At 47.6% G+C, this 12,716-nt stretch overlaps 1 protein-coding gene across 3 annotated transcripts in view; it reads right to left on the minus strand.

Annotated features, from left to right (window-relative positions):
• The window catches only part of Flnb (filamin B), a 133,067-nt gene extending 125,173 nt beyond the window's left edge, over positions 1–7,894 (minus strand). The window contains exon 1 of one of the 3 annotated variants that reach the window (XM_006251780.5): positions 7,409–7,894. In XM_006251780.5, coding sequence (XP_006251842.1) covers positions 7,409–7,700 — 292 coding nt within the window. In that variant the 5' untranslated portion in view covers positions 7,701–7,894. The remainder of the gene's footprint in view (positions 1–7,408) is intronic. The other 2 variants (XM_006251781.5, NM_001107288.1) reach the window with 2 other exon arrangements.
• Positions 7,895–12,716: the final 4,822 nt, after the last annotated feature.

Consider the following 12,716-nt stretch of genomic DNA (forward strand, 5'->3'; position numbering starts at 1 on the left):
CGGCTGGGCCAATGTCCACCAATGCTCTGCTGACACAGCCAGCTCTTGACACATCCCCCACCTCAGTCCGCACTTGCTTTGGGGCAGGCACTGTGAGTTCTCAGGATGCAGGACAGAAGCCGCAAGGAACTCCTAGGGAGCCTCCTTCCTCACCTCTGGCTTCCAGGCCTTACTTACAACACAAGGCCCCAAACAGCTGCCTCAAAGCAAACGGTTCTGGCTGTTTCCACTGGGAACCATAGGCAAAGGGCTCACAGAAATAGCTAAAGAAACTGTGGAAAGCACCCTGTCCGCACTGTCAATGCTCCCTGGTGTTGGTTGGGACAGATAAGGCGAATGGGACTGAGGGTGGGTGAGGAGATTTCTCTCTCCCCACCTCCAATACTAGAAATCGAACCTAGGGCCTCGCACACTCTAGAATTCCAGCATTGATCTATCCCCTCAGCAATACCCCACCAACCCTGCCTGTTTCCCACTTCATTTTGAGACAGGATCCCACTAAATTACACAAGCTGGCCTTGAACCTGTCTTGACTCAGCCTCCTCCTGAGGAGCTGACGTTTGTGTCATCAAAGCCAGCTTATAGCGGAAAACGTTAGTGTTGCATTAATCAAGCACAAACAAGTCTGAAGCAAAACAAAACAAAACAAAAAATAAAATAAAGCAAACACCACCGACACCCAATCAAGGAGAAAGTCTCTCCTATAACCTCTTTCTACAATAACAGACCTATTTTACTTGGCTGTGTATGGTATGACTGATGTGAAAGTACTTCATTCTCACAGGTCGCTAACCATTTGACATTGCGACAGGATGAAGTTATGTCAACCACAAAGTCCATCCTACAAAACTGTAGAATTGAATTACGTCCCCACGCCCCAAATGAAACAACAGAAGAAAGGAAAACAATTCGTACAACATGCTTTAAGTCGGTTTACAGTTTTTGCACTGGGCCACATTCATAGCCATGTATGCTGGGGGGGAAAAGTGGCTTCTGGTCAGACATAAATCACAGACAGGCACAGCCTACATCATACCTGACTTATAAAGAGGTGGGAGTTCAGCCCTGGTTTTCTCACCCACAAAATGCAGAGATGCAAGCTGGAGACAGGAGGATCACAAGTTTTGAGAACAGTCTGCACTGTAAAGCGAGAACACTGTCTCAAAAATAAAGTATTATTACAGGGTTCGCAATGAGGATTGGAGGAGATAAAAATTGCAGAGACCAATGCTTAGCAGACAGAAGGCATGAAGACACGGATGTTACAGTAGAGGCTAAGGGAGCACAGCTCAACATTGAGCACAGCAAAGGCTGGATGGAGGCAGAGCTGGTTCCAGGAATAGACAAGTAAACAGAACCATACTGCTGTCCCTGCCAAGGTTTCTACCTGAACTACTGAGAGAAACCAGGTTCTGAGGGTGGGGGAGGAGAAGCGGCCAGCCACTGTGAGTCCCTGAGTACAGTGCAGCTTCTTCACCAAGACTGACTAGGTCAAGGGCCGAGCTATGTTCTTGCTTAGAGTACAGAAGAATCTGGCAAAGACATTCTGGAGTATGAGGTCTGGCTGAAAGAGGAAGAATGGAGTTGAAGATTCTGTGGTAGTTTTGCCACTAGACAATAGGCAAAGCAAAAGTCTTATCCAGTTACTTTGTAACAGTCTGTAGAAGAGACATAACAATTATCATTTACCACAGAAAAGCACTGGAGGCAAATGCTAGAAGGTTCCTGGGCAAAGGCTACTCACCGCTCATTGGCACATTCAGTCAGTAACTAGTTACAAGGATAATGTAAAAGCTGATTTCTAGTAGAAATGCATGACAACTGTAATTATTATTAAAGTAGGAATGGTACCCGTTTTGGTTGAAATGGCTCATTCCATCAGGCTTAAGACAGGGTTGTAACTCAGATCCAGCTTCTTAGAATACTAAAAGTAAAGTTAAACATAACATAATAAAATAGGGACTGGGGTAGATAAAGAAAAGCCAAGACACTAAAGATATAGCATGGGGGTAGAGCACTTGTCTAGCATACAAAAGGCCCTGTATAGATTACAAATTGAAAGAAGGGGCGAGCCTATCTGCAATCCCAAGGCTAGCCTAGGCTACATGAGACTCTTAACAAACAAAAAATAATTATTAATGAACATTCTCAACCTCATTGTGTTACTGAGTGATGTGTGTGTGTGTGTGTGTGTGTGTGTGTGTGTGTGTGTGTGAACGGCAGGGCATGGACATGTAGCCCAGAGTAAGTTCAGATCTGTCATGTGGCTGAAGATGACCTCAAATCTCTGACCATCTTGCCTCTACTTCCCAAGTCCTGGAATTACAGGTGCGTGCCACCATGACATGTCCACTCAGTTCTGGAGTTCAAAAATTCCAGACTCTGCGCACCTTAGGCAAGAATTCTCCCAACTGAGCTCCAGCCTAATCAAATACATCACGCTCTGCTACTATTCTATAGGGACTCCTTATTATTCTCCTTCATTTTACAGACAGGAGTCAAGGCTTAGAAAAATTAAAGCAACACACTAGAGCTGTCACAGGGCAGAGTGAAAGCATCATGATCCAAGCAGTCTAGCTCTGACTCTAGTCCATGCCTGGATCAGCAGGCCTGGGACATGCCGATTCTACGTATACCGAAAGTAAGATGCCTAGAATTCCTGCCCAGGGACTAAGAGCTTGGTTTTGAACACCTACTTCCCCAAACTGCAAGGCAGCTGCGCTCAGCATCCCCCTTCGTGATGCCTGCTCACAGGGCAGAGCCTGTACCTGTGGGTCACGGAGTGTCTAAAGACATACTTGGCTCCAAATACAGGCCATCCTTCCCACAGACCCTCCGAGAACGCAGGCAAGCAGCTCCCTAGCAATGCTGGCCCCACCATTGCTTGAGCTCAGCAGAGAGAGGCCCAGCCACCATCTGGAAGTGATTTGGCCCAGAGATTCCTGAACGGGGTGGGAGGTTGGAATGACAGGGCGCCTGGAGCTCCTGTCCAGCTCAGAAACAAAGCTGGTGTGAATGGGTCCTGGGGCCAGCCAGAACATAGCAGGGTCATCCCCTTCCAAGGAGCAAGACACTCTCTAGGCAGCTCCCTACTCTATTTTAGCAAGCAGGATCAACATGAGCCGGCTGAGCTGGCCTCCCAGAGCGGTGCCTGGAGCTTCAGTTCCTGTGCAAACCCTTCCAGCCCAACTTGAGATAATCTCACAGTACCCTGTCAAGTTAACAAACACTCACAGATCACTTAATATGTATCCTGAACAATTCCAGCCACTTAAAAAAAAAAAAAAAAAAAAAAAAAGAGCTTTTTTTTTTTTTTTTTTATGGTATGAGTGTTTTGCCTGCATACATGTATGTGTGACTAGTGCCTACGGAGTTCAGGAGAGAGCAGAATATTCCCTGAAACTGGATTTACAGATGGTTGTGAGTCATCATGTGGGTGCTGAGAACTGAACTCAGGTCCTCTGCAAGAACAGTCAGTGCTCTTAGTTATGGAGCCAACCCCACAGTCCATTTCAGCCACGTTTAGAGGTAGTAACCAGCTTTATTACAAGCAAAAGGTACGTAAAATTACCTTTGTAACAACTTTCTAAGTTGGTATTTACTATTTCTACAACAGAGGAGTAGAAAATTTTTAATAGTTACTTTGTGGCAAGGGAGAATTAACCAACCCCTTGCCCTTAATATACCTCAAGGTAATGTGGCTGCTGTCTTGTTGCAAATGGCCCTGGATTTGTCAACTCTAACAAAGCTGAGGTTTCACTACCTAAGTATTTTCCGTGGCTCTTAGATTGTATGGTCCAAAAGAACACACTGGCTTTTGCTAGCTAGGTCATGAGGAACCACAAACCGGAACTGCACATCAGATTAGTGATGAGGAGACAAAAGTAGGGGGAAGATGCTAAGTGGCATGGTGACCCACCCAGGGGCTGGGTCGAACTAACAATGCCTAGGCTGACCCTGTACAGGTAAGTTAAAGTAACAGCGGGGTCAGCTGCATCTTGCAAAAGGCAGGGGAAGAAAAATTCCTTTTCTAGAGGACCAAACCATAATATATTACCCAAATTTCTAGCGGCCTCAATTGTCATTTTTGGGCTTGGAGACTTCTTTTCTTTCCAAAGTAAGCTGGGCTTCCCAAAAGTCAGAAAGATTTGTGGAGAAAACAAGTAAATAAAACTGCCAAGTCCTGACCAAAAAAAAAAAAAAAAAGAAAAGACAACTGTAACTAAGCATGCTGAACCTCGCTGTGAACTGCCCAAGACATAAACTAAACAAAACTTTCAATGTTGGGATAGCGCCTAGGGTGGGACCTACTTCTGATAAACCACAAATGTGAGCAAATAAATAGCCACCGCTGTCTTTCAGAAGTTATTGGCAGATATGTCACTGTCCTCTGGCAGCTGCTGACCATCTCACGTCTTGTGGCTGGGCTTACGGACATGATTCTAAAGGTTCTCACAATGCAAACTGTTGGGCGTTAGCCAAGGTGTACAATGAGGCTCTGAATTCACATAATAATCTTCCCTGGTTACAGAGTAAAACATGAGCCCCCAGAGAACAGGAACGCTCAATAAAATGCCACCAATGGAAACAGCAGCTATTCCGGAACAGACTCAACCCTAAGACAAAACACCTCCTGACAGTTACAGCATTTAATCCCAGGAGCCATCCTCATAGCCCAGGGGATTAATCTTGCCACTCACCAAAGACCCCCACGATCCCCACCTACTGCATCTGAGGCTAAGGTTCAAACTGTGGGTATCCAGCTATCACTTCAACCCCCTGGAACTGCAAGGTGTAAGCTACATCAACCCTTCTATGCAGGGAAGGGAAGGGAGGCTGTACTGCATTCACCTCTGAAGCTAGGAGGAAATCCACTTGAAGTTTAAAAATCAAATAGCTTAGCAAATGTGCATTCTGGGCACAGTGTGCTTCCTAGCCCCGTCACCTTCAGTAATTGGTTCATTTCTGTTTCCTATCTTTTCAAGTAGGAACACTTGAATACTAACAACAATAACATTGACAACAGTGACTGCTTTCTAAGCGATGTGGAGTAGCCTAGGACAGAACCCAGCCCCTGCCTGACTCTCTAGGGGACTGTTAGAGAAGATCATTATCAGAAGGACATTAATGGCTATCACGGATTAGTCAGGATATTCGATGGGAACAGTCAACAGAACACACAGTGGGTGGCCGCAGTGGGTACAAGAAAACACAAGTGAACAGTGAATAAGCGAACTGAGGTCCAGGCCAGATGACATTTTTTAGGCCGGTCATTACCTACAACATCTATCCCTAGAACTAGGCGAGACTCTGTTGGCTCCATCTCTTCCCTCAGCAGTCTGGGCCCCTGGCAAGATGGTCAGGTCTCGGAGGCTGGGAAACCTGTTTGCTAAAGAGAACTTTCTGGAAAGCAACTAGGGAGGAGTTGTATGTGGTCACACCCTCTAACCTAAGAACACCACTCTGGGGAATTCGATCCAAGAAATATTTTAAAGGGACAAATCAAACAGTGCAACTCGTGGTGGTCTACGTAAGCAAGATGGCCATGGATGACAGACCCCCACCACCACCACCAATCAGATGAATGGAAGATCACCTTGAGATGGTAGACTGTGGGAGGCTCAGGCCTCAGCAGGTTTGAGAGTGGAAATCCTAAGGACCAATTAGAAAACTGTGAGGGACCACCAGACAAAGCCAGAATGAGAACTACAAGCTTGGTGCATGGCTGGGAGCCCCTACCTGTGAGTAACCAGCTAGTAAATTAGGAAGTCCTTGATTTTCTGGTGCTATGGTTTCTTTTTTTAAAAGGAAATCTGTCATGTTCAACTCCTGGCTTAATTTAAGTTTCTTTGTTGAGTTAATGAAATACATATAGCATTTAAAACAAAGAATGGATGTAAGCAAGCAGCTCAGCCAAGCAGGCCTTGAAAAATCATTCTTCATAGGAAAGGAGAGTTCCTGTAGAATTCTGAGGTCCTCCCTCCTCAATACAAGAGACAAGCCCCCCAACAGCCCCTCCCATCCCCCACCCCTCCCACCCGCATCTGAGGCAGCTTCCTCTACTGAGAAGCTACCCCTGGAAGGGAGAGCTTGCTGGTAGTTGTGGCGACCTTGACCCAGGAAGTAGCAAGCTCATGTACCTGCCAGCACAGGTGTGGGGAAAGTCCAGGGTGAGGCCCGGAGGAGGTTCAGTCCAGAGGGAACCCCTTTCTGCTAGAGAAAGTCCCAGAAGCCACACCCACCTTCCTTCCTTTCTGTCACCGGGAGTCACTATAATAGCCTTGTTTCCTCAGGAAGAAACCCCAGCCCTAAGTAATCCCTTTCCACGAAGTGCACGCATCCTCTGTATACTCAGTGCTCTGCACGCCCACTGTGTACGCAAAAAATCTTTCATAAATGCATGCGATATGTGCACACACAAATGCCTCAGGGGGCAAACAAGTGAGCCCGGACATATACACAACCCCTTTGTCTGTCTCAAAACACATCCTTAAGGGCCCTGTTTTCTCTTTAGAAGCCTGAACAACTCCAGACCTTAATTCTCTCACCCAAGACAGTAGGAAAGAAGCAAGACTCAAAACTCCCTCTCAGGAAGACCCAGGGAAAGGGGGTGGGGCACGGCATTACTTCTCAGTTGAACCACACTTGCAGGTGACCCTGGGCAAGTCAATTAGCCCTCTGTAAAATGGGCCTAAGGACATCTCAGCCCACTGGACGTTAAATACTGAGATAATTTAGGGGGCCACACTGCCAGCGCTAGTCAAGCCCTCTTCTACACACATTAATTATTATCAACCACTAAATTATCTCAACCTAAAGGAACCCTCCAGCGCTGAGCCAGAGCTGGGAAGTGAGAACATTCCCCTGCGACGCCCCTTCCAACCTCAGGACCCACACCCATTCCGGCCTTAGAAGGGGAGGGGAGGGTCCGAGGTCCTCGTCTCCACCTAGGTGGAGAGATCTCAAGCAAGAGAGCAGTCGCTTCTCAGGTCTCCACGCCCAGGCTCCGAGCCAACGCCCTTTCAGCTCGGGCGGGTCACTCTGTTCAGGGCGCACCTGGCGAGCGTAAAGTAGGGATTTGGTACTTGAGTCCAGGGCTTTGCCATTAGGGCCAGCAGACGATTTCGCCAGCAATTCCAGGGGCTCCTGCAAATCAAATCTCCAGGTGTGACTGGAGGGTCTTAGTGCTTTAACCGACCTCAACAGTGCAGCGGCACCGCCAGGAGCACCATGTCGAGCAATCACGCCAGGTCCCAGCCCACAGATGGCGCCGCGGAAAAGGCCTATGTTCCTAGGGCTATCCCAGAACCATCTCCCTCTCGCCTCACGCCCGGGATGCGATGCGCGGTGGGGCGCGCTGCCGGATACCCCGATTACTGCAAATCTAGGGCCTGGCCACAACACTCACCAATGGACACGAGCTTAATGCTTTCGTGGTCTAGGAACTCCAGAGCCACAGACACATTCTCCAGCTTCATCTGTCGGAAGGTGGGCCGCTGATGGTACTTGTGGTGCATGCGCTTCTGGCTGAGCACCTCAAGCAACGCGATGAGCCGCAGCCCGTCGCTCAGGTCGGTCTGCAGGTTCCCGATGCGTTTGTTCACACACTTGAGGTGCTCGTTGCACCAGCGCGTGAACGTGTTCTGCTGAATCTTCTTCCACGGCGCGTCCTCCGCCAGGTCTTTCTCGGTCACCGGCATCCTGGAGGCAGAGAGTGAGCGGAGGCAACGAGCTTCAGGGACTGAGATGAAAAGCCCTAAGGGCCCGGGGAAGGGGAACTGAGGCAAGTGGGAAGGGGGCTCGAAAGCGTTGCTACACTAGCCGCAACAGGAGCTGGACTGTCTTCGTCCGTCCCCGGGCGCGCAAGTTGCCTGGCCTGGCGCCTGCGCGCTACGCTGCCCCGCCCCCGAGACTCCGCCCCTTTCCTACCCTATAGAAGCGAACTCCTTAGCGGCGCTCGCCCTCTACGGCCCAAAGGCTGCACTACGCCGGGGTTTGCCTCCTAAGTCTCACCAACCTGATGCACTGGCCAGCTAGAAGAAAGAAACTTTGCAAAGGCACAGGAGGAGGCAGGGGACTAGACTAGAAGGAAGGGTCACGTCAAGAAGGAATATGTTCCGAAAAAAACAAAAAACAAATAAACTACATTTAGGGGTTGGGGATTTAGCTCAGTGGTAGAGCACTTGCCTAGCAAGCGCAAGGCCCTGGGTTTGGTCCTCAGCTCCGAAAAAAAAACAAAAAACAAAAAGAAGGAATATGCTACCTATCTATAGATTCAGTGAGAGGCAGGTGCTTTTCTTAGACCCTGCAAGGCAACGCTAAATCAGACACGTTAATTTCTGTTTGTCAAGGAACACAGCCTTAAAGTCCAATACCACACACGACTGAGTAGCAGTAGTGAACAAGAACTGTTTTCTATGGATATTAGTAGTCTTTCGTCGGTGCAACAAGTTACCAAAACTTGGTGCCAAGAATCCCACGAGTTTCTTATTTTGCATCTCAGTAAGTTATTTGTCCCATCTGAGGCTCCTTGGCCCAATGCATTTCTTGCTGGAACTTCTGGGAAAGAATCGGTTCCTTTGCCCTTCCAGATTCTAGAAGCCGCGTGCATGCTTTGGCTTGCGATGCCTTTCTTATTGTCAAAGCCTGTAAAACAAGGCACAGACATCTTTCTCACCCTGTCATCTCCTTAGTCCTCCATAGTCAGGTCTTCCTAGAACTCTCTTGAAGACCCTGTTGACTGTATGGGACAAAGTTGATTAGTCCAGAAGAACTTGTTATGTTTTATTTTATAACTATGATGGCCAAGAAAGGGCTGGATAAATGGGTCCTGGCACCTACTGACCTGTGTCCTTCTCCTCTTCCCTTTGCCTGAGAATTCAATTCGTTTCTCTCCACACCCCAAGCCTGGTAGCTCTCAGCTCAGTTTGGCTATCTCCTCCACGAAGCCACCCTGTTCCCCCAGTGTGGGGGAGTATATGGAAATCTAAGACCTTGAAGACATTAGAGATGGACGTCTGGCATTAGATGAATTCCACCTGCTCTGCATAACCCACCAATAGGTCTAGAGCCATCACAGCCACGGCTGTGTCTGTGTACCTGGTGTAGGGTTGCCATATAAGACGCAGAGAACAGGGGGTTGGGGATTTGGCTCACTTGCCTAGGAAACGCAAGGTCCTGGGTTCGGTCCCCAGCCCTGGAGAAAAAAAGAAAAAAAAGATGTAGAGAATAGATGAATGGGTGGGTAGATGGATGGATGAACACTTGCAGATCGAGGGGGGCAGCTCTCATCCTGCATGCAGAGTTGCTGGGGTGTGGGGCACCCACCATGTGTGACCTAGAGCCTGACATTTCAGGCCTAAAGAATCTATATCCTGTCCCTGCCCTGGGTGGGGTGTTTGCTCTACTCGTTTCCACAAAGCAATTAACTGCAAACATGTCAATCCAAGGAGGTTGATACTAGGAGGTTAATAGCCCTTCCTTGCCTTACAAGGAAGAGTAATGAGCTCTTGCTACTCACCGCTGCGGGCTCCAGGCTCCTAGAGTCTGCTCGCTGTTCCAGCTTTCCGTGGTTATAGGAGAAATAATAATAACACTAGGAGAAAACCTAATACTTCATCTTGGTGACTTAGTTTCCTGTGAGTTCTTATACACCTTGGAAGTGAACCTGTATCCTCAATTTTATTTTTTGTTTGTCATCTTCCTTCTCCATAATGTCAGATCTAATTATCTCTCGATATTGAAGTCCTCATAGTGGATGTGGTGGGGCCTTTGCTATACAAAACTTAACTCACTTAACCCATTTCGGAGGAGAAATTCAGCTGTTTACAGGGTGTCACCAGACCATGCAACCATACAGTTGAGTACAGAACAATATAGCAAAGCTGCTGGAGGCTGCGCGTATGTATATAATTGCATAAAAGACCTCTGGGAGGATTCATAAGCAGATAGTAATGGTGGGGACAGAGTGTGAGAGGCATTTCCTTTTCAGCATTTTAAACCACAGGGCACTCATTCGTGTGCAACCCCCTCCCAAAACGCAGGGTCTCATATAGTTCAACTGAGCCTCAAACTCTTCAAGTAGCCGAGATGGCTTTGAACTCTTGATCCTCCCGTTTCCACCTCCAACATGCTAAGTTCACTAGCATGTATATCACACTGGCCTTAGGACTTTTAAAAGTCAGTTAAATTAATATTTGTAAAGTTTGGATTTCAAGTTGAAGGTTGGTCTCAGTGACAGAAGTCCTCTGTAACAAGCATAGCGTTGCTTGTCAGTGGGAAGAGTTGACAAGCATCCCCCTTACTCTGTGGTCAAAGTCAGCCTCGCCTGTGAATGGGGGACAAGGGGTTGCCACAGACCTCCCCGCTACAGGATTTGGTGAGAGGGGCACTTCATTGTTGGGTTGTCATTTAAAACACTTAAAACTCATAGCCCTTACGAGAGGCCTCTGTCTGCCTTTAATCTCAAAAGAGGGAGAGGATTGAGAATTTAAGACCAGCATTGGCTAGCTTTAACTGCACAGCAAGACTCTGTTTCAAAAACAATAACAATACCCTACCCTGCACACACACACACACACACACACACACATACACATACACATACACATACACACACACATGCACACACACATGCACACACTGCACACACACATACACACACATACACACATACACACATACACACACGTGTTTAAGTGAGGAGTAAATCAAAGAAATAACTTGCTATGATTTGGGGGAAGTGTTGTAGACGTTTGTTTGTGTGTCTTTGTGTGTGTCTGCATGCAGGTGACATAGTGAGTGTGTAGTTGAGAGAGGACATCTTATGGGAGTCTTTTTGTTTTGTTTTGTTTTTTGTCTTTTTCTACCATGTGGGTTCAGAGGGATCAAACTCAAGTTGTCAGTTGTGGCAAGTGCCTTAGACTACTGAACCACTCACGGCCTCTGTTGGTTTTCATTTTGAGGTATGGTCTTAGGTATTTCAGACTGGCCCTGAACTAACTCGATAGCTGCACATGAAAATGAACCTCTGATCCTCCTGCTCCTACTTCCCAAGTGCTAGTATTGCAGCCATACATCACCACACACCCTGTGGTGCGGGGGAATTGAACCTAGGCCTTCACATAGGCTACCTCCCAGCTCTTTCAGTTCTGTTTCTGTTTTTTTTTTTAAGATTTATTCATTTATTATATATAAGTACACTGTCGCTGTCTTCAGATACACCAGAAGAGGGTATTGGATCTCTTTACAGATGGTTGTGAGCCACCATGTGGTTGCTGGGAATTGAACTCAGGACCTCTGGAAGAGCAGTCGGTGCTCTTAACCGCTGAGCCATCTCTCCAGCCCTCTGTTGTTGTTTTATATCAATCTTATGTAGACTATGACAGCAGTATCTTGAATTCTTGGTTCTCCTGCCTCTGTCTCTCCAGTGCTGGGATTATAGGCATGTGCCATGCCACTATGCCACACCCTGAGGAGCCTTCTTGAATAGAATCTTTGGCTCCCTTTCTCTCCACCAGTCCATGGTCACAGTGGCAGTGGGTGTCACTTGCAAGGGACCTCTCTTGGCCTCTGCATCTGTCTTTGTGCTGCCATATCCCTGGAACACAGGACTGATCAGTTACTATCGATTATTAACATCCCAGTGACTCAGATACCGGCTTTGTTTGTGGATGAATACTTCATTTCATAACAATGTGACCTCATTCAAGGAAACCAAGAAATTAGAGTTAAGCAGACTCCTTTGTATAGTCCCTTGATAAGTCTGCAAGCAGCCCCCATGTCCCTTCAGAGGGTGCTACCAACTCATGTGGCCACCAGCCAAGTTCTGTCCTTCCTGATTTTTTTTTTTTTTTTGGTTCTTTTTTTTCCGGAGCTGGGGACCGAACCCAGGGCCTTGCGCTTCCTAGGTAAGCGCTCTACCACTGAGCTAAATCCCCAGCCCCGTTCCTTCCTGATTTCTTATAGCCTCAGACTAAATCCTTCTAGACCGAGGCCTGTTTTGATTTGCCACGGAGCTCTCCCCCACTATTGTTTTCTCTCCTTGCCTCCTGTTAAACTGGCAGGGCCAACTCATTTTATTTCTCATATTGAAACAGCCCCACCCAAACCCAGAGGAAGGCCAGGCCAACATCAGACCTGTGTCAGCAGAACTGCTGTGGACATATCCCCCACTTTCCCTGACTCTTCAGACCCCAGGATAACCTTTCTGATTCTCAGAGTCCCCTATTCTGATACCTGCAGGCTCCTTTCTCTGGGAGGGGGGATGACTGTCGAGTCAGTAGGTCTGGAGACCAGAGCTTGTGAGCTGCATCCACTTCTGGTGAGCAAGCTGCCAGCTCGGGTGCAGAGTTTCTAAATCTCATTCAGTTTTCCCACCTGCAAAATAGGATAAGGTCTCCTTCTTAAGGAACATTTAAAAGCAAGGCCTGGGGATGTAGACCATTTGGTAGAGTGCTTGCTTAGCACTGTATGAAGCAGTTTGATCCCCACAGGAAGACCTTGAATTTCTGTGTCACACTGTCCTGGTTTAGGAGGTGCTGGGGAGCCCAATCTAGGTCTTTCGGTGTCTGGACTGGCACTTTGACTACAAAGCTGCGTCTTCCACATGACCTCAAACTTCTGATCACACCCCCAACCTCCATCTCTACACCTTGAGTGCAGAGATTAGAAAAATGTGCAGTTTATGTAATACTGGAACCCATGGCTTCATGCAT

Source organism: Rattus norvegicus, chromosome 15, assembly GCF_036323735.1.
Source record: "Rattus norvegicus strain BN/NHsdMcwi chromosome 15, GRCr8, whole genome shotgun sequence".
In the NCBI taxonomy this organism is placed as follows: Eukaryota; Metazoa; Chordata; class Mammalia; order Rodentia; family Muridae; genus Rattus; species Rattus norvegicus.